This window comes from Brassica rapa, chromosome A04 (assembly GCF_000309985.2).
Source record: "Brassica rapa cultivar Chiifu-401-42 chromosome A04, CAAS_Brap_v3.01, whole genome shotgun sequence".
Classification (NCBI taxonomy): Eukaryota; Viridiplantae; Streptophyta; class Magnoliopsida; order Brassicales; family Brassicaceae; genus Brassica; species Brassica rapa.
This window is the reverse complement of record NC_024798.2, coordinates 4,234,643-4,256,077: the sequence shown is the minus strand read 5'-3', so window position 1 is coordinate 4,256,077 and position 21,435 is coordinate 4,234,643. Positions and strand designations below refer to the sequence as shown.

Here is a 21,435-nt window from a genome sequence, read left to right as displayed (position 1 = left end):
CTTCTGTTTTTTTTTCATTATTCTATCATATTTTTCCTAATCTTTTTTTTTTCCCATTTTTCAATAATATTAATCAACTTCATCACTTTTTTTTTTCATTATTCTATCATATTTTTCCTAATCTTATTTTTTCCCATTTCTCAATAATATTAATCAACTTCATCACTTTTTTTTTCATTATTCTATCATATTTTTCTTAATCTTTTTTTTTCATTATTCAATTATATTAATTCTATCATATTTTTCTTAATCTTATTTTTTTCCCATTTTGCAATAATATTAATCAACTTCATCACTTTTTTTTCATTATTGTATCATATTTTTCTTAATCTTTTTTTTTCATTATTCAATTATATTAATTCTATCATATTTTTCTTAATCTTATTTTTGTCCCATTTTTCAATAATATTAATCAACTTCATCACTTTTTTTTTTCATTATTGTATCATATTTTTCTTAATTTTTTTTTTCATTATTCAATCATATTTTTCTTAATCTTTTTTTTTCATTTTTCAATAATATTAATCAACTTCATCACTTAATATTAATTCAATTATATTAATTCTATCATATTTTTCTTAATCTTTTTTTTTTCATTATTCACTTACCTTGAGTTTGTTGTTGAGTGTTTGAAGGTTGTTGTGGTTTCAAGCAAGTTGAGTTGTGAAGCTTGTTGAGGTTGTGAAGGTTGTTCAAGTTGAGTAGTTGTTGTGGTTTGAAGCTTGTTGTTACACGATCAGATAGAGCACCACGATCAGAAGAGAAAGAATAGAGCCTAGAATAGAAGAGACATAAAGAAGAGAAAGAAGAGAAATAATAGAATAGAAGAGAAGTTTGTCAAGGGAGAGAGTTCAAGTTTGCCTTGTTCTGTACAATAACCAAAGACAATACATTTATATAAAGGGAGAGAGTTCAAGTTTACACATAGATAAAGGCTACACAACCATCCGTGAACCAGCAGCAACATTACAACAATCAACATCCGTGAATCGAAATGACATTTAGTCTAGACATAGTACATGAAAGATGTAGCATGAAACAAAAGGCTACACTTTCTACCCGTGATTAAAAACTGACATCATACCCGTGGCTTCAAACAGAGAAAAGACAAGAGATTCCTTCACCTTCAACACCCGTGACTTCAAGACGCTTTCCCACCCGGTACCTGCAAAAGAAAACACAAGTTCAATGAACACATTCAAAATGTAATCAAAACAATTAGACAACACATTCAATCAATCATATTCAAACAAGTTCCTACACATGAGATGTCAAAGCATTTCAGAGATGAGTTTCTCCTTGAGAGCTTCTTCACTAGGGGAAAGTGTGTCCTTTACTAGCAGACGATCAAGGATCTTTTGTCTGGAAATGGTGTTTTTATTAGCTAGGATGCTATGTATTTTATCATAAGCTACGTCGTCTGGCTTCTTGCGTTTCCCCGCTTTGCAAGCCTTAATGCCTGGAGGCCTAACCTCTGCCTCCTCAGCCACCGGCTCCGCACCAGATTCCTTATTTTTCTCCTTCGGCTGAGAGTGTGACTTCCACTTCTGATCAAACCGAAGTTCCCTCCAGCAATGTTCAAGCGCAAACTTGACATTATAATCATTGAAATAGATGTCATGAGCCGCCTTCATGACATCATTTTCACTTTGCCCACTAGCTTGCTGCTTCAGAGCGGCCTCATGGGAACCCACAAACCTACAAACCTCTGCATTCACCCTTCCCCACCTCTGCTTACATTGACCCCACTCTCTAGGAATGGAGCCAATGAGCTGAGGACTAGCATTGAAGTACGCCTCAATTCTCTTCCAAAAAGCCCCTAACTTCTGCTCATTACTAATTATTGGATCTTTGCTGGTGTTCAACCAAGCACTAATCAACACAAGATCTTCTTTTGTGGTCCACTTTCTCCTTTCCGCTGGTTTAACTAACCCGGGAGAGCTAACAGGTGCCTCAGCAGAGTCTACGTCTATTGTAGGACTGCTCTGCGAAGCTAACAAGTTAACAAACCCGTGAGAGTTTAGGGAAAAAGGGTCCATTGTGTGATTTAGGTTTGTTGTTAAGGGGTTTGTGTGATTTTTAAGGTTTGATTGTTTGTGTTTTTAGAAGTGAAATGCCTATGTTTTAAACTAGTTTTCGCATTGCTTTATTACACAACAACTACTGCAGTAAATTACACAACTACTTAACTTAATTACACAACAACTTATTCACAGTTACCATTCATTACCCATCAAATCACTTTTAAAATTTTCGATAAGTTTTTAAACATCAAGTACGAGTTGTATTCTACCTAGTGAAGAGTTTGAAAAGTTATTAAAAACTATAAATGTTTTTAACAGATACATTTTTAAACATTTAATGCTCTACTCAACCTAATACAATCCTAATTCACTTCTACCTACGAAGTAACCAACATCTACTTGCAGTTCTGTTCTAGTTCAGTTAAGATTGAGTGTTTACCTTTGCTTGTTAGTCGAAGCAGAGCTTCTCCAGCACAGACACTTGCACCGTCAGGTTGTAAACCTCCCCAGTTAGTCGATCAACCTGGTCACTCAGCCCTTTTGCCTCGGCCTGCACATAGAAACTCATTTACTCACTCATTACAAAAATTGCAGCAATATAGGAGACGATATACAAACTCATTTACTCACCTCCAGAGTCTGAATATTGTTTTTGAGACTCGGCACCCACTTCATCACCTCCTCAGCCTCCTCAAGACGCTTGAGTAAGCGTTCCATCTGCTCCTGGACACCAAACACCCAAGGCTGACGGTAGTGAAACCCATCAGTCTTGTTTGGAACAAAACAAATATCAGAGGTGGTTTTTCAAGAAATATATACAATGTAAAAACAAAATCAGGAGGTTCAAACCCACATTACCTCGTAGTTGACGCACGTGAAGAACCTCTTCCCAGGAAGAGTGTCGTACTCCTCCTTGGCTCGAACCTCGTCGATGATTCTCCCACCACAGGAACACCTTCTAGGAATCCCATATTCTGAATCACAAGTGTATTGTAGCATGTCAAAATACTCCTTTTGTCTCTTTGAATGGCTTCTCTCATCCGCGGGATCCATCTGTGAAAAAACCCCAATATATTAGAACATTATAATCGAAACAATATACTAAAACGACCCCTATATCGAGCCCTCTTGAGGAATTAAAACTATAAAATGAATCAACGAATCAATTGAGAACCCTAACTCCAAACCCCTCAATCGATTTGAAATCTCACACAAACAAACCCTAAATTAAACGCGCATGTCGATTTACATCAATTAATCGAAACCCAGTTATCGATTTACATCCGAAACTCGAAAACCCCAAATTGATATCAAATCTCACTAAACGATTTCGACCAAATTAAACGAAATTAAACCGTCGATCTACTCGATACTTACCAGAGGTCGTGGAGAAGACTCTCCGTCGTCGATTTGAACGAGAATCTCGTCAAGACTCCGCGTCACTCGTATTATCGCCTCTCACACAACAAACCCTAGCTTTTGTTTCGAGAAGAGAAAATGAGAAGAGACACGGGGAAACCCGTCTTTCCTCCCCCTCTACGCGGTTTCTCTCGTCCAACCAGGAAATGACGCGTGGCTAAATCCGCTTCATAGCGGATCAACCGTAAGGCCCGTTTCATCGAGACAAACCCATTTTTAATTGTTTTTTAATCACTCTGGCCTTAGAACTCGGGCCCGTGAACCCGTCTAAAGCCCCTGATGCGCATGGTCTAAGCTTTGAAATGAGCTCATCAAGTACATGTTTTGTTACAAAATATATAATCAAGTATCACATTTTGCTATAGGATAAAAAAAAAGGTTGATGATTTGTTTCCACAAGATTCGTACCGTTTAGTGGAGGGCTTAGAAAAATGCGTAGGCGATTTTGCATTCGTGGACGCCATTAATTATGTAACTCGCGGTCTATCTCCTGCGCCTAAACGTTGGGATGGTTCCTGATCAGACCATTAGCATGACCATTGGAGCAACCATACACATTACTAATGAATGAAAATGTTTTCAAACTCCAAGATTATTCAGAGTTCTGTTTTTCTTAGAAGGATTTCAATTTCTCTGACGGTTCTTTTTTATTTTACTGCTCGGATTGTATATGAAGGTGAGCCAAATGTAAGCCACAATGTCGAAGATGAAGTTCTAATCTGTGTTTCATCTGTCTTTATGATATTTTTTTTAATTTGTTACCATCATGATTCATTGTTGTTGATGGACTTTGTTGCGATCTTTTAATTTGTATTACTACTGAATCCTAAATCGAAGGGCTTAAATGGAAATTGAGAGTATATGATGTGTAATTGTGTAAAATTCGTATCTAGCCCTTTTTAGTTTTTTTGTTTTCTTAAACAAATGATACTCCGATCAATAGATCATGTTAAGAGGAATGTTGTTTATAACGTTTCTAACCTAATTCACCAAAACTTGATTCATACTAATAACATGGCCTCACTCATACAATAACAGTTTCATGATACCGAAACAATATGAATCACCCTCTTGGGTCATGAAATATAAGAACTACATTATTTTTGCTGCCAAAATAATGGACCAATAACATGCATTCCACAAGCCCCACACAAACGACAAAACATATAGGAAACCTGGAGTTAGGTAAAAACAACTCAATTATTCCATGTCTTGGGTCTAAATGCTAACAGCTGAATTGATGTTGGTTCGATTTGGATTAAGCTTCCTAAGATCTATATGAAAACATGAAAGGAACTTATGTAGCAAAATCTATATGAAAACATGTGAATTTTTTTGTTGTTGAAAATTTGCTTCTATTTTATAATTATGATTGTGCACTTATCCTCCCTCATCATATATTTGTCCAATAAAATTTTACAATTTCTTAAACTTTTTAAGTGTATTATCTCTAAAACGGTATGCCAACTAAACAGTTCAGCCACAACTGCAAGTATATATATTTTTCCACTTGGAAAAGGAAAAAAAAGGGTTTAGCAGTAAAATCAACCATTCTTAAATCTTAACTAGTGAGTAGTGGCTTATATTAACGTTCTGCTACATTCTTCTGAATTCCTCAATCCAGCTAGCACCTCTTAGACCCTTATGTTGTACTCTGAGAACTTCTCAGTGAGAAGTGAGAAAATCCCAGTCTCGAAGTCGAAGATAACGAACAGAGATGTTATCTCACTATTTGCATACACTTGACATGTATACCCTTTTCTAAAAACTAATCATGTTTGAGAAGTGAGTAATAAGCCCTCTATCATCATTTTGGATTAAAACTAATTATACGTAACATTTTTATGATATCTCAACGAGAAAATCTATATAAAAACAAAACTTCAACCAAATAATTCAATAGCTTACAGTTTGCGAATTGCTTTAGAATTCAAATCCAATTTTTTATTCTTTTATCATGTCCTTTTTTTTCATTCATTTACCCATATTTCTTTTATTCGTTTCATACATTCTATCTATACTATTAAAGCAAAATCCCTACTAAGATTTTGTCCTTAGTTTTTCAAATTATTTACATTTCAATGCCACTGTCATTTTTTATTATTTTTAATAAATTTCTGCAACAATAAATACAACCATTCAGATTTATTTTATGATTAATCAAATATTTTAAAGATACTTTAGTATCCACTATATATGGAAAATAACAATACTAACTATATTTTGAAATACAATATCTAGAAAGTTACGTTTAAATATGATGCATGTGTTTTCCTAAAACTGAATACCCTATTTTTACTGGTCTCACCAAACGCTTTATTGACAAACCATAACACACAAAAAAAAAATTACCCAATGGCTGTTAATATGTTCGTCGATTACTCACGTCAGCTATTCCATAATCTCAAATTGATACCAGTTTTTATATGATTAAGGATTGCGTATTAGATTTAGGGATTTTAAAAAAAAATATAATAATTTTTTCAATAACAAATAAATTATGTAAAAGTTACTACATAATAAAATTTATATTATTAAACTCTTAAAAACTAATTTCTATGAGTATAAATATGCAACTTCTTATATTATGTATTTAGGCCTAACACATATGAATGTACAAACAACACAATTTGTAAATAAGATTAGATTATGTTATATAAAAATTATTTAATCTTATAACTAACAAATATTTATAAAAAAATTAAAAGGAACAAATCCCGCGCTTTTAAAGCGCGGGTCAAAATCTAGTATTCCATTATTATTACTATATAAACCTTTGTGTTTACATGTGAGGATACAACTATACAATACCATTTGCTCCATTGCAATATATAACCATATCATTTATTTCTCAAAAAAAACAGAACCATATCATTTACCTTAGCGGAGTCTCTCTCATTCACGTACCAAACAGAGAAAAATATGGAAAACGGAAGCTCCGAGAGTAGAAACAAAGCTCGTCTCGCCATCATGGAGCTCGCTAACATGATCAGCGTTCCAATGTCTCTTAACGCCGCCGTGAGGCTAGGCCTCGCCGACGCTATCTGGAACGACGGAGACAACTCTCCTCTCTCCGCCGCTGAGATCCTCCCTCGTCTCCACCTCACGTACCAAAACGGTACCATCGGCGGCGATCCCGAGAATCTCCAGCGTATACTTCGTATGCTCACAAGCTACGGTGTCTTCTCCGAACACCTCACCAACGCCGGCAGGAAATACTCTATCACCGACGTTGGAAAGACGCTTGTCACCGACTCCGACGGTCTCTCCTACGCCGCTTACGTCCTCCAACACCACCAGGTTTCCCATATTTTATTTCTTTCATATTCTTTTTTTTTTTATTATTTTACCGTATTCTAAAAATGCAATATAGATATAAATTTATATGTTCATTTACTTTATTAATATTTTTAAAAATGTATTTGTTTTTATAGTTTGAAACTATTTACATGTGTTAAACATTTATTGTCAGAATATTTTATTTTCAGTTTTCTAAAACTTATATATATACACATATTAATTTTGTCTACATAAACAATATTATTTGTAAGAAAAAATTCGTCTCCTGCCTAGCTAGTAAAGTCTAGCGTGTTTTACAACACTGATTTTTGTAACTTACTTCTTTAATATTCTCAAATTAATATTTTACGAAAGTGATGACGTTTACAGGAGGCGTTGATGCGAGCATGGCCACTTGTTCACACAGCGGTGGTGGAGCCGGAGACTGAGCCGTACGTGAAGGCAAACGGCGAGGCTGCGTATGCGCAGTATGGAAAGTGCGAGGAGATGAACGGTTTAATGCAGAAGGCCATGTCCGGCGTATCTGTTCCGTTCATGAAAGCCATATTGGACGGCTACGATGGGTTTAAGTACGTTGAGCATTTGGTTGATGTAGGAGGAAGCGCAGGAGATTGTCTCCGTATGATCATTAAGCAATTCCCTAACGTCCGTCAAGGGATTAACTTTGATTTGCCTGAAGTTGTTGCCAAAGCTCCCAAGATTCCTGGTCAGAATAAATATTTGGTTTTATTTTCATCAAGATTTATCTATTTTTGGAAAGTTTAATGCTATTTTTAGCTCTTTGATTGTAAATAGTGTTGATGGTGTATGAGTAATTAGGAGTGACTCACATGGGTGGAGATATGTTCCAATCAGTTCCGAGTGGCGACGCAATCTTCATGAAGGTTTGTGGTAACATTGTTGTCACGTGAATACTAAACTTTTGTTAGTTGGACGTAAATTGATTCATATGTATTGTTTTTGGAGTTTATTGATAGCTAGCTGCTCACGAAAAATCTTAGTCTAGGTAGGTACATAACATAAGTTGATTGGTGCGGACAAATTATGTGTGGACCTGACTGATATAAGCATAGATCATGTGACTGTCACTTTTATTTATTGAAGATATTTTAAATACTAGTATTAAATCTGTCAATATTTTTGTTTGTATATACACTTTATTCGAATGTTTATTTGGGTTGGTTTAATTGGTGGAGATGAATCACACATATTAGACTTTAGTGTATACATATCTCAGACAGTCATATCGGTATACAACTTCAATTATTGAATTTATTTGCTGATAAATCTTCTTTTTTTATTAGGACCTGTATAGGATATCATTTTTTTTTTTGAAAAAGGGCATATATCATTTTTTATAGAACAACACAAATAAACACACATCTTGAGCCTACGATGCAGTGAAATTTTTTAGGTTTGGGAATGCTCTTGTCGATCAAAAGCTTCTTATGATTTAGAAATACTCTTTCTCGTGCTGTAAAGATCGTTTAAAAAATTATTTCTTATTAAACTCCAAAAATTGAATACAACTCTATGTATAAAAAATCTATTTATATGAAAGCCGGATGACTTAAAAATTATTTTAAAAAATTATGATAATTCCAACTAATTAAGATCAATATCTAAATAAATAATAAAGTAGATAAACATGACTCTCTGCATTCTCTATCCCAATTAGTTAGCTTGTAATTGACCGTGTGTTGTTTGTGTGCACAGTGGGTGCTAACGACATGGACGGACGAAGAATGTAAGCAGATAATGAAGAATTGCTACAAAGCTTTACCGGTTGGCGGTAAACTAGTTGCGTGTGAGCCTGTTTTGCCTCAAGAAACCGATGATAGCCACCGTACTCGCGCTTTGCTAGAAGGCGACATCTTTGTTATGACAATCTATAGGACCAAAGGTAAGCATAGAACAGAAGAAGAGTTTAAAGAGCTTGGTCTGTCTGCTGGATTCTCTACTTTTCGACCTTTCTACATCGATTACTTCTACACCATCTTAGAGTTTCAGAAGTAATATTAAAGCAGTTATCTTCTTACTATCTAAAAGCTTCCAGATTGCCGTAGACCTCTTTGCTGATCTATAATAAATACATTTTTCACTAAGATGTATTAATCTAATATGTTATTTCTAATTGGAATCCTCAATGGGCATCGTTCATAAGTTCCATCTCTCGAGAAGTTGAAAAAATCCTTACTAATAAAAGGAACCTTTTGAGGCTCCATAGAGCGTCCACATCAGCAAAAAAAAACTTCTCTCAAAAGATGACACGTGGCATAAAATATAATTTTACACTTTAATATTACTAATTTTCGCAAATTATAAATAATATGTAAACATACATCATAAAAAATAGAAAAACTATATTAAACATAAGTAAGATTACCATTTTTCATTTGAAAAAAGATGGCTTATCTCCATAATGTAACATTACCATTTTATAAAAAAAAACATTATATATAATTTCGAAAATAATAAATATATGTAAACATACAACATAAAAAATGGAAATACTACATTAAACATATGTAAGATTACCATTTTACATTTTTAATTTAAAAAAAAATAATATGTAAACATACAACATAAAAATCCTTACTAATAAAAAGAACCTTTTGAGGCTCCATAGAGCGTCCACATCAGCAAAAAAAACTTCTCTCAAAAGATGACACGTGGCATAAAATATAGTTTTACACTTTAATATTACTAATTTTGCAAATTATAAATAATATGTAAACATACATCATAAAAAATAGAAAAACTACATTAAACATATGTAAGATTACCATTTTTCACTTGAAAAAAAGACGGCTTATCTCCATAATGTAACATTACCATTTTATAAAAAAAACAAAAAACATTATATATAATTTCGAAAATAATAAATATATGTAAACATACAACATAAAAAATGGAAATACTACATTAAACATATGTAAGATTACCATTTTACATTTTTTAATTTAAAAAATAATAATATGTAAGCATACAACATAAAAATAGAAAAACTACATTAAACATATGTAAGATTACCATTTTTCACTAAAAAGAGACGGTTTATCTCCATAATGTAAAATTACTATTTTGTAAAAAAAACATTATATATAATTTCGAAAAGAATAAATAATATATAAACATACAACATAAAAAAAATGAAAATACTACATTAAAAATATGTAATATTACCATTTTACATTAAAAAATAACAATAATATGTAAACATACAACATAAAAAAAATAGAAAAACTACATTAAACATATGTAAGATTTTCATTTTTCACTAAAAAAAAGCGGCTTATCTCCATAATGTAACATTACCATTTTATAAAAAAAAGAAAAAAAACATAAATATAACTATTTGACTATTTGTCCAACTTCTTCTATTAAACATTGCCGTTTTACATTAAAAATGTAAAAATACATTAAGATTTAAACATCTATCTTAAAATATAAAATATAGATATTAACTAAATATAAAGTATAAGAAAGAGAAAATACTCAATATATAGAAAAATAAATAATAAGTAAATTTTATAAATATATAAATATACGAATTATATATACAATAATAAGTACATGCACAATTTTTAAAAATGGAAAGAGTACATTAAATATTAAACATCAATCTTAAAATGTAAAATATAGATATTAAGTAAATAGAAAGTATAAGAAAAAAAAATACACAACTTAAAAACAATGGAAAAAGTATATTAAGATTTAAACATCTATCTTCAAATATAAAATATAGATATTACGCAAATAGAAAGTATAAGAAAAGGAAATACACAATTTAAAAAATGGAAAAAGTACATTAGTATTTAAACATCTATCTTAAAATGTAAATCTATCTTAAATTATAAAATTATTAGTAAATAGAAAGTATAAGAAATAGAAATACACAATATAAAGAAAAATAAATAATAAGTAAATATATAATATAAGAAAATACCCAATTTAAAAAATGGAAAATTACATTAAGATTTAAAAATATATCTTAAAATTTAAAATATAGATATTACGTAAATAGAAAGTATAACAAATGGAAATATACAATTAAAAAAAAAAAGGGAAAACCTACATTAAGATTTAAACATCTATCTTAAAATGTAAAATAGAGATATTAAGTAGATAAAAAGTACAAGAAATGGAAATACATATACAGGAAAATAAATAATAATTAAATAATATAAATATATAATATATGAATTATATCTATAATAATAAGTAAATACACAATTTAAAAAAAAAATGGAAAAAGTTCATTAAGCATTAAACATCTATCTTAAAATGTAAAATATATGATAAAAGTAAATACACAATTTAAAAAAAGGAAAAAGTACATTAAGATTTAAATATCTATTTTAAAATATAAAATATAGATATTACGTAAATAAAAAATATAAGAAATGGAAATAAACATTTTAAAAAATGGAAAAAGTACATTAAGATTTAAACATCGATCTTAAAATGTACATCTATCTTAAAATGGTAGTAAATTATATAAAAATGAAAATACCTCATTAAACAAAAAAAAATTAAAAATGTATAGTTTTACATCAAGAAAGTCCCTATAAAACTCATTATTCCATCAACCTCACACTATTAAGGAAAACTTCAAAGCACTCGAGCAAAAAAATGGTTCTACCATCAACTCTTGCCGTCCCAAAAACCTTTAATGACCTTGAAAGAGATTTTTTATAACAACAAACTTTTTGTTAGGTGGATTCATTGTTGGGAAACCCGCAACTTTCAAAAACCAAACTTATTCATGGGAATTGAATTGCTTTTCATAGACTCAAAGGTATTCTTACAAATTTAAATTAATCTAATCCATAATTTTATTGTTAATATTCGTACTAGCTCTTTCATGATCAAACCATTACAGTTAATAATCATTCAAGCGTTTATCCCGAAACACTTCCTTCCTCGCTGAATCAGGTATTGGTTCATGTTGGTTTAGTATTGTTTTTGGTTTATTAACCGGTTTAGGATGGTCCTATTGTAAATATAATTTAAGTTGGTTTAGCATATATTATGCTTAAAATAACTTAAATTAAATAATAGTAATATTATGCTTAAAATATAATTTTAGAGAGTTTTCAAATATAGTTTACAGAACATATAGGGGATGAATTTAATTTATTAAATTCGTTTATTACTTAAAACTAAGTTTTTTAAAAAACATACTGAGTTATAAATATGAGTACAACATGAAGACAAAAATATAAATATTTGATTTTCAAGATAAGAAATTCAGCTTTTATTCAGTTACTCAATATATAATATCTTAAATTTTTTTTTAAATATACATAATTTATATATATAGATTAATCTTTCAAACTTAAACTAATATATTATATATGAATAATGTTTTAAATAAAAATAATTTCTGATTTAAAAAAAATAAAAACAACAAATGGTTATTTTCAAATAATGGATGTAATTTACATTATACTATCATTTAACAAGTATTAGATACTTTTTGATATATCATTATTTTCTATTTCCGGACAACAATAAATTGTTAAACATCAATATCATCTAGGTTAAGTATACGAACAACACAAATTCAAACATCACAAAAAATATTTACATAAACATTATAATACAATAATTTAATCAAAAAATACAATTAAAAAACAATATTCAAAAGAATAGTTATATACTTAATATTTGAAAATCAAAGATATTTTGCTAAAATTTTACTTACCTGGCCAAGGAGATCGTCCATCTTTTTACGGATCGATAGATTGTTGAGCATGTGGTCGAACCGAAAATACTCTGCAGTTTAATTAAATATCTAAAACATTTATTCAAATACTCAACAGATAGTTTTGCTAAATATGATAACTAGATAGCCAACAAAATTACAAAAAATATTTAAACAGTAAAAAATATGTTACTTTAACGTGTTAAAATTTAAAAATAAATTTTAATTATGACATGCATCTTAACATTTAGATAAATATATATCATAAACTAAATATAATAATTTAACAACTTAAATTAAAAAAAATAAAAATCCCGGGCGTAGCCCGGGTTAATCCCTAGTATAAAAATAAAGTAATGATTCAAGAATTTTTGAACATTACACATTAACAGACTAGGATAAGATTTCACGTTTTATCTACTTTCCTTTTTATTTTATTTTTTTTCCTTTTTCATTTTTTTTATCTATAAGAGACTATCTTATAAACCCTCGATGAAGATGACTTTTTATCTCACACAATCTAGAGTTGGCAATTGGGGGTTACCCCATTCCAAATTAAAATGGTTTTGATTTGGTCATGCCTGAAACCGAAGTAGTTCGAATAGACAGAAACCCGTTAACCTAAATAGTGCAGATTTTTATACATTAGTTAATCAACATTAATTTTTTTGCCAATTATGAAATCAAAAATGTAAAATAACTGAATTTTGCATGTGATTAAACGTTTGATTTAGTTTGTTTTACTAAAAACAATTATTTTAGTTTCAATCAGTGGAAGATTGCGTAGCTAAAAACATAATTCAAAGACATGTTTTTGTGAATAAAATAATAATTTAAACCAAAATAATAAAAATATATTACATTTACTGTCACTTAACTTTTCACTCAATATAATTACATTACTAAATAAAAAAACTCTTTTTATTTCACTTAATTTAGTCAAATACATAAAAAAGTCTTTTTTTATTAGTTTATAAAATCAGTTAGGCATGAACATTGACTATTATTTAGGTATGGGTTGTTTTTTCCGGATATAATTTTTTTTGTTTGAAATTAGGCCTAGCTTGAATATTATAAATTTATGTGTGGGTTTTGAGTTGAGTCCTTCTATGGGTCTGGATGAGTATGGTTCTGATGTATATGAACCTAAAAATATCTAAATAATAAATGTATCAAATTGTTTTGAATATTTGTACCAAAAATAACCATATTATCTGATTCGGTCCAAGTCTTTTGAAAACAATTAGTTATATTACAACTCATCTAAAATATATAATTCTAATTATAAAAAATAAATATTAATGTGTAAAAATGTAAGAACCAATACATGCGTGGATGCGCGAATCAATCTCTAGTTATTAATTAAGAGATGATAATGATAAATTATGGTTTATGTTTTCTTTTGAAAATTATTACGTATTATAATTTTTAAAAATTTCTTTGTATACTATATTCATCACTAATAAATTAGTCTTAGAAATCACTCAATATTATCTTTCAATTATATAAAAATAAGAATTTTACTTCGTTAATACTTTGTTTTGTGTTTTGTGTTTTTGAATTTTTTTTATTAAAATATATATTTTAAATAACAACACATATTTATAGGAATTCTCTTTTTATTTTAAAATATATTTATATTTTTGATAGTTCTTATTATTAATTTTAACCACTTATATTATTTAAAAAAAATTCAAATTCGTTATTATTTTAACTAATTTATATATTTTATTCATTAAGGGTATAAACAATATTTACCGATTTAACTTATAACGTGAGAGCTCGAATGCGAAAAATCATTTCGTAAATAATAGTTCTAAAATATATGTTAGAAAATAAATATCTTACTTCTGAACATTTTCATGTAGCAATATTGCAACTTTTCTTGTTCTAAACAAGATCAAGATGTCCTTTCGTTATTATATAATAACTTAGACTGTTCTATTCGAGACTCAATTGGTCTAAGACATCTTGGATTAAGGATGAAACATTACTACTCGAAGATCCTTTCAGTTCCACAGCCTTTCTCGCCATTACTGCAAGTTCTTGAATACGTGTCCTACGTCTCAAGAATTCACTATCATCATCATCTTCAGTTGCATGCTGACAATCTTCGTCCATCAAAAGCTTTATAGCTTTCACAACATTATGTTTCTTGACCAACACTCCAAGTCTTTCCTCGTCTCCCCATCTCACCGGGATCTCCACCCCAACCCTAACCCCAACCTTTAATACCTCCACAACAAGTTTCTCATTGAGAAACTGTTCAGCAAACAATGGCCATGTGATCATTGGTACACCAAAACATATCCCTTCGATCGTTGAGTTCCAACCGCAATGCGTCAAGAACCCTCCAGTAGAGCCATGTGAAAGTATCATAGCCTGAGGACTCCAACCCTTTATCACTATCCCTCTTCCACTAACTCTCTCTTCGAACATTTCGCGTTTCATCCATTCATTTATCTCATTCATGTGTTTTTCCTCCGTCTTGACCACCCAAATAAAGGGCTTACCAGATTCTTCTAACCCTAACCCTAGCTGTATCAATTGATTAGGAATTAGCCTACAGAGGCTACCTAGACAAACATATATTACTGACCTTGGTCTCATCGAATCAAGAAACTTCAAGCATTCTGTCTCGCTTATAGCTATGTTACAGTTGTTTCCTCTATCAAACAAGTCCACCATACGATCGTTACATAAAGAAACGGGTCCAACTAACCATACCTTCTTCTTGATGGCTTCAGCGTAAGCCTCTGCATAGCCAGGCTCCAGTTCTTGGAAGCTATTAACAATCACCCCAAAGGCTTCTGATTCAGCTTCACGCATCTTCTCTCTAACATCATCCATATTTGCTAACTTCTGAAAGGCACCAGGTAACTGAGCTCTAGCTATCTCGACCATATGTGGCATTCCTGGTATAGAAAAAGGCTCTAAGTCTGAAGTAACCGAGAGGTGTGGGCTATGAAGATGGACGTTGTGCGAACTCAATAGAGAGAAACAACACATTCCATGGAACACAATCCTGGGGATTTTGAACCTTTTAGCAGTTGTTGACGTCCAAGAAAAGCATTTATCGGAGATTATGCAACTTGGAGGGGTTTCTTGTCCCTCAAGAAACATTTCTAATGGCTCCTGAAGTTTATCCACAGCGTCATAGAATTTTCGTAGGAGGTCTTTGGAGGGCAAAGTGTCAAGAGTCTCACAATTTTTGGGAAGACCGAACTCTTTGTAAGCAAAAGGAAATTTTACAACGTTGATCTCGAGATTTGACTCCGATCTCGCCCTATCAAGTGTCTTCTCAAACCTAGAAGCATTTTGAGGTGTTGAAATTATGGTAACAATGATGCCTTGTCGCGCAAGAAGCTTGGAGATATCAACCATGGGAATCAGATGCCCTTGAGCCATGAGAGGGATCAGAACAAAGTGAAGTCTTTTGGCTTTTGAAACCATTTTAGTTTCCATTTTTTGGGTTTAGCAAAAGCTTATAAGTAAAGATACATATAGGGATGTAGAGAGGATAGACAACAAAAGTGTAATATGTATATATATATTATATACGTAAATGTGTGAATGCATCTTGTGATAGATCTTATTTAATTGGTAAGTCTTCGAAAGCTGTATATTGACTTTGAATAAATCATAAGAAAACTGTTGCTTAGAGAACCAATTACGCATCATCATTGTTTTAAATTTTGATCGATGACGGTAGTGAACTAGTCATTATACCATGACAATGGTGAGCTACGTCACGTTATCAAGAAGTATATGAGGTAATTGAAGTTCTTATTAACCAACGAACGACGTATATACGCATATACACTTTTAGTGTTAATTAATTTTTATTTTATAAATGGAAATTTCAGTATTTACGAAAAGGTGACTTAATAGAAACAAAATTTTCATTTTATATAATTGTTGTTTATAATATGGGTGTTAAAGAAAAGTACGCTTGTCTAAAGCATCTGGCTAAAATAAGAAGTCAATGAGCGTATCTGAAAAGATGAGATTACTTGTACATAAATCTAAAGGCTGTTGGGGCCGTTAGATTTTGACCCTGCCTAAAGGCTAAAGGTAGATTTTCTATGATCATCACATCGTTTAATTTATATGTTTTTGTGATGTAGTTTATCAAAAGAGTGTTCAAGAGATATTCTTTAACAAAGATGAATTTCATTTAATCAACATATATATATATATATCTTAGTTCATGCCGACTTAAAATTGAAGAGAAACGAAACAAAGTCTTAACTATTTTCTTGATCGAGTTTGTAGAATAATGTCATTTTAAACATTCGCAGTTACCAATCATTATTGCGATTTTGGCGTAGTTTGAAGTTAATGAATTGGTAAACGTTATTTCCAAAAAGATCTTATGATAGGAAGGTAAATAATCATCGGCTATCTCAAACTCAAGGTGGAATGAAGGAGATTATCAAGACCATTTTCTTTTAACTCTTGTTTTTGAGTTTAATTATATGTCTCAGAAGTTTTTTTTAAATATGTCTCAGGCCCGGCCCTGAAAATTGTAAAAAAAAAATTAGGCCGGAAGCTTAAAAAAAATTTAGGCCGGAACAAATTTTAAAACAAGGAAAAAGGAAAAAGATTGTAGTTACTAAGAATCAAAACCAAGAACCGCAACTTACTTAGACCATCTCCAAGGGCACTCTATTTTTTCCTCTATAATTTACACAAAAATAGAGTAACTCTATTATAGTGTAACTTTTGCTCCAATGGTGTTACTCTATAATAGAGTTACTCTATTATATAGTGAAATATAGAGGAATGTCACTTTTTCACTCCAAATATAGAGTAAAATATGACATTCCTCTATATTTCACTCTATAATAGAGTAACTCTATTATAGAGTAACACCATTGGAGCAAAAGTTACACTATAATAGAGTTACTCTATTTTTGTGTAAATTATAGAGGAACAAATAGAGTTACATTGGAGATGCCCTTATTCTGCATGTTTTGCCGGTTGAACTAGTGAAACTTTCAGAAAAATAAAAACTGATAATTTATGCATTTTAAAAACGGCCGGAAGTTGATGCTTCCTCCGCTTCCTCCCAGGGCCGCTACTGGTCTCATAAGTTGTTGCCTAAATATGTACAAATCATAGAACAGAGACTTTGTTTTTCCTGGATGACCAGCAAGTAAAAACAAGATGATGAATGACCACATGGATATCTTTTTGATACTGATGTGTCAATATTGTAATTACATAATATTATGTATTGCTTCAACTTTTTTTTGGTCACTACAAATTTAGAAAAAGCTTTAGGTCAAGGGATTTCTACAAACCAGTTAAGGAACTATATATACTGCTAGCCAGCTCATATAAAAAAATTTAGATAGTTAGTCAACTTGTAAATTTATAATTTATACTAATTAAATAAAATAATCCTCAAACATCACAGATATGTTGTTTTCGAAAATGTATGTTTTGAAGTTTTCTCACGTATTAAAAATATTTTAAATTATAAATATATTATTTTTTGATTAATTATTTCTCGTAATTTTTATCCGATCGAAGTTCAATAAACACAACTAATTTTTTCAAAGTTTACAATTTAACATTTTTACCAATAAAAAAAAATTTGAAAGATTTTTTTTTCTAAAACATAGATAAGTTTTAAACGAACGGAGTACTTGTTTGTAGGTTTTTTCTAGTTTAAAATTTTGAACCTTTTTTTTTTTGTTTAAAAGAAAAATGTCACTTTGAAACGTTCAATCTTTGGAATAAGCCAACGTAGAAGACTCGTTCAACCTTTGGAATAATAGATCATTGACATACATTTGCGTCTTGGTTAACCTTCTCTAGAATAATATCTCTAGAATAATACTCGAGATTTTTAGCCTGTTGTAGACTTATATCTCAGGGCCAGTAATCATTTTCATATATGGCGTCTCTATAACCGATGTGATGAAAACCTTGGCATGGAAGCCTTGGCATGGAAGCAAACGTCATTGTAACCGATGTGATGAAAACCTTGAAGCAAGACGGTCTTGACATTTTTTGGGTTATAGATAATTTAGTAAAATTGTTTATAAAAATTAAATAGATTGGGAGCATATAACTATATATATATATATATATTAAATTTTAAAACTTGAAAGTTCGAAATCAATACTCCTTTCGTTTCATTTTAATTATCTTATAGAATAGTTTTTTTGTTCAAAATAAATATTTTTTTAGAATTTCAATGCAAAATTTATTAATTTTATATGATATATGATTTTTTATATTCTCCAATCTATTTTTATTGGTTTAAATGTGGTTATTTGTATAAGTAATGATGTTTTTTTTCAAAAAAAAATATACAAAATTAAATGTTTAATTTATTAATTTGTGTGCACAAATCTAAAACGACAATTAAAATGGAACATAATGAGTATTTTGCATGGTTATATCCACTTTTAAATATTTCTATTTAAGATCTTTTGAAATAAGAGTGGGCATTCGGGTTTGGTTCAGATCTATTCAGGTTTCAGGTTTTTGGGGTTAAATATTTCAGTTACATTCAGGTATTTATAAATTTCTCGAAATCTAAGAACAAAAATAATATTTAACATATAAATTTGAATAATGTATGCCAAAATATCTAGACTTAATATAAAGTCTTGCTTAAATATTTGGATGAAAAATCAATAGAAATTTCAAATACTTTTGGTATTTTGAGTAATGCTTATCTATTTTGGATATTTAATTTTGACTAATTGTATATATTTTTAAGTATTTTGGACAACTTCAAAATATCTTATATATTTTGGATATTAATCTCAAAATAATTAATATATTTAAGTATATAAATATGATTCAGATTATTCAGATACCTAAAATATTTCGGTTCGGGTCGGGTTCGGATTTTTTAGATACCAAAATCTTGTATCCATTTGAATTTTAACCAGTTTCAATTCGGATTTAGTGCTATTTTTTTGATCGGATTTGGCATTGTTCGGTTCTTATGATTCAGTTTTTTTTTGCCAAGCCATATATTTTTTTTAATTATACAAGGGTATCTTGGTCTCCATTGGATTGGATCAGTTTACTTATTGGCCTGGTGTTAGCAGTCTACTTATCGGTCAAGTCCTATTTTGAATTTTGTAACAATGAAGAAAAAGCACTGAAACGTAGAAGAATGGTTTCAAAACATCAGTTTAAACTGTAAAGATCATTCATCAGAATAAGCGTAAAAGTAAGCGACCACTTCACTCTGCCAAAAAAAATAAAACCTCAAAATTCAAACGGTAACCTAACAGAATCCTGAACGTAATTGAGCCGGTTAACAAAACATGTCTATGTTAGAAATCAGATCGGTTAAAACCGGTTAAAGAATCAAATTGGTTGGTGTGGTTAGTGGTAACTGGTAAGTAGACTTGTGGTAAGAGCAGGGAGCTTCTGTAAAAGGATCAAAATTGCCAGTTCCGAAAGCAAAAAAAAAAACAAAAATGAGAAAGCAAGAACCGGAGGAAGCAAATCGTAACGTCAATATGGAAACCGCAACAAGCGACCAAAGTCTCATAACAATTCTGGACGACATCAAATCTTCAAAACTTCCGGTAATCATTACAGGCTACAACTATTACATTTTATACAGGTTTGAGACCCACGCTTGACTCTTCGTAATCTAACTTAATCTTCTTGTTTTGTAATTTGCAGGCTGTTATTAACTACGGTGCTTCGTGGTATTGACTTGGTCTCTGTTTCATAATGCTTACAAACTGTTCGATGAAATGCCTCAATGATAAATGTTTTTGTTGAGTAGGTGTGGAGTTTGTAGCCAGACGTTTCCTGCCTTCCAAGAGCTAAGCAGCAGTTTCAAAAGGATCAAGTTTGTTTATGCAGATATCGACGAGTGCCCTGAGACCACTCTTCACATCCGTTACACTCCGACGTTTCAGTTCTACAGAGACGGTGAAAAGGTTGACGAGATGTTTGGAGCTGGTGAAGAGAGGCTACATGATCGTCTTTGGCTTCTTTCTTGAAATGTATTCTTGAAAAATCAAATTATTAACACCTATAAATGATAAAATATAAGATATCTGCAACCCTTTGCTACATAATTGATAAGATTATTGTAATAACATATGAATATTTAGTACCAAACTAAATAGTGACTATATATATTTCTCCTTTTTAGTGATCTATCTATATATTTCTCATTTCACAATAAATGAACAATTGTCAGCCATAACTATGGCCTTATTACATATCTGAAGCTGACGTAGGAAGCAACCTCGAAATAGTCTTGTTTAAATACCCCCCCCCCCCCCCCCCCCCCCCCCGGTAAACTTGGAGCGGGTGGACATCTGTTTCAAATTCGAAAGTGCAAATAGGATTAGAGAAATTGTCTAGATAGTTTTTTTTCACAAAAATTAGTTATCAATGAGTAAAATGATCAAAAAATTATATTAAAGGGTAAAAATACATTTATACCTTAAAATTAACTAATTTAGACTTAGATTTTGGAGTTAAAGGGTGGAGTTTTAAGGATAGTTTCAAATTTTAAAAAATTAAAAATAATTTTAAAAAATTCTAAAATAAAAAATAATTATTTTGGTCATTTTTTTGGAATTATTTTTGTGACAAAAACTTAAAAACAGGTATTTGAAAGAATTGCCCAATAGATTAACTTTGAAGGAGCGTCAATAAACAATATAGAGATGGAAAATTAGTACCAGGTTGCTTAGTTTTTTTCGTTTGTTGCTTTATATTAAGAAAGCTATTTCTTGATATTTTTCGAGTTTAGTAGATTTAAAAATATGTATATATTGTGATATTTGTTTCTCACAGAAGTTCGGATTTTCATTTCTCACTTAACTAATCTATCTCATGACAAATGAGAATTGAGAATGCTCACACAACTACTAAAATCCTACTCACTTCCTACTAACTAACGAACTCTATGGTTTTTTTAATTCCTGATACATGGGCTTTGAGCTAAACCAATCTGTCTACTAATCTCGAAGAAATAAG

At 30.7% G+C, this 21,435-nt stretch overlaps 4 protein-coding genes across 4 annotated transcripts; 2 read left to right on the top strand and 2 right to left on the bottom strand.

Annotated features, from left to right (window-relative positions):
* Positions 1-23: 23 nt before the first annotated feature.
* Positions 24-6,018, bottom strand: LOC103863438 (glutathione S-transferase T3-like). The gene is made up of 2 exons (XM_033289646.1): positions 3,402-6,018; positions 24-3,077 (listed from the first exon to the last, which is right to left on the bottom strand). The coding sequence occupies exon 2, from the start codon at positions 2,037-2,039 to the stop codon at positions 1,272-1,274; it is 768 nt and encodes a 255-aa protein (XP_033145537.1). The 5' UTR covers positions 2,040-3,077; positions 3,402-6,018; the 3' UTR covers positions 24-1,271.
* Positions 6,019-6,235: 217 nt separating this feature from the next.
* On the top strand, positions 6,236-8,909 carry LOC103863437 (caffeic acid 3-O-methyltransferase). The gene is made up of 4 exons (XM_009141181.3): positions 6,236-6,743; positions 7,113-7,449; positions 7,563-7,627; positions 8,460-8,909. Exons 1-4 carry the CDS (start codon positions 6,366-6,368, stop codon positions 8,757-8,759), a joined length of 1,080 nt encoding a protein of 359 aa, XP_009139429.1. The 5' UTR covers positions 6,236-6,365; the 3' UTR covers positions 8,760-8,909.
* A 4,217-nt stretch (positions 8,910-13,126) lies between these two features.
* LOC103863436 (UDP-glycosyltransferase 73D1) lies at positions 13,127-17,177 on the bottom strand. The gene has a single exon (XM_009141180.2). The coding sequence runs from the start codon at positions 15,916-15,918 to the stop codon at positions 14,395-14,397; it is 1,524 nt and encodes a 507-aa protein (XP_009139428.1). The 5' UTR covers positions 15,919-17,177; the 3' UTR covers positions 13,127-14,394.
* Positions 17,178-17,450: 273 nt separating this feature from the next.
* LOC103863435 (thioredoxin-like 3-3) lies at positions 17,451-20,604 on the top strand. The gene is made up of 3 exons (XM_009141179.3): positions 17,451-20,018; positions 20,119-20,144; positions 20,225-20,604. Exons 1-3 carry the CDS (start codon positions 19,908-19,910, stop codon positions 20,442-20,444), a joined length of 357 nt encoding a protein of 118 aa, XP_009139427.1. The 5' UTR covers positions 17,451-19,907; the 3' UTR covers positions 20,445-20,604.
* Positions 20,605-21,435: the final 831 nt, after the last annotated feature.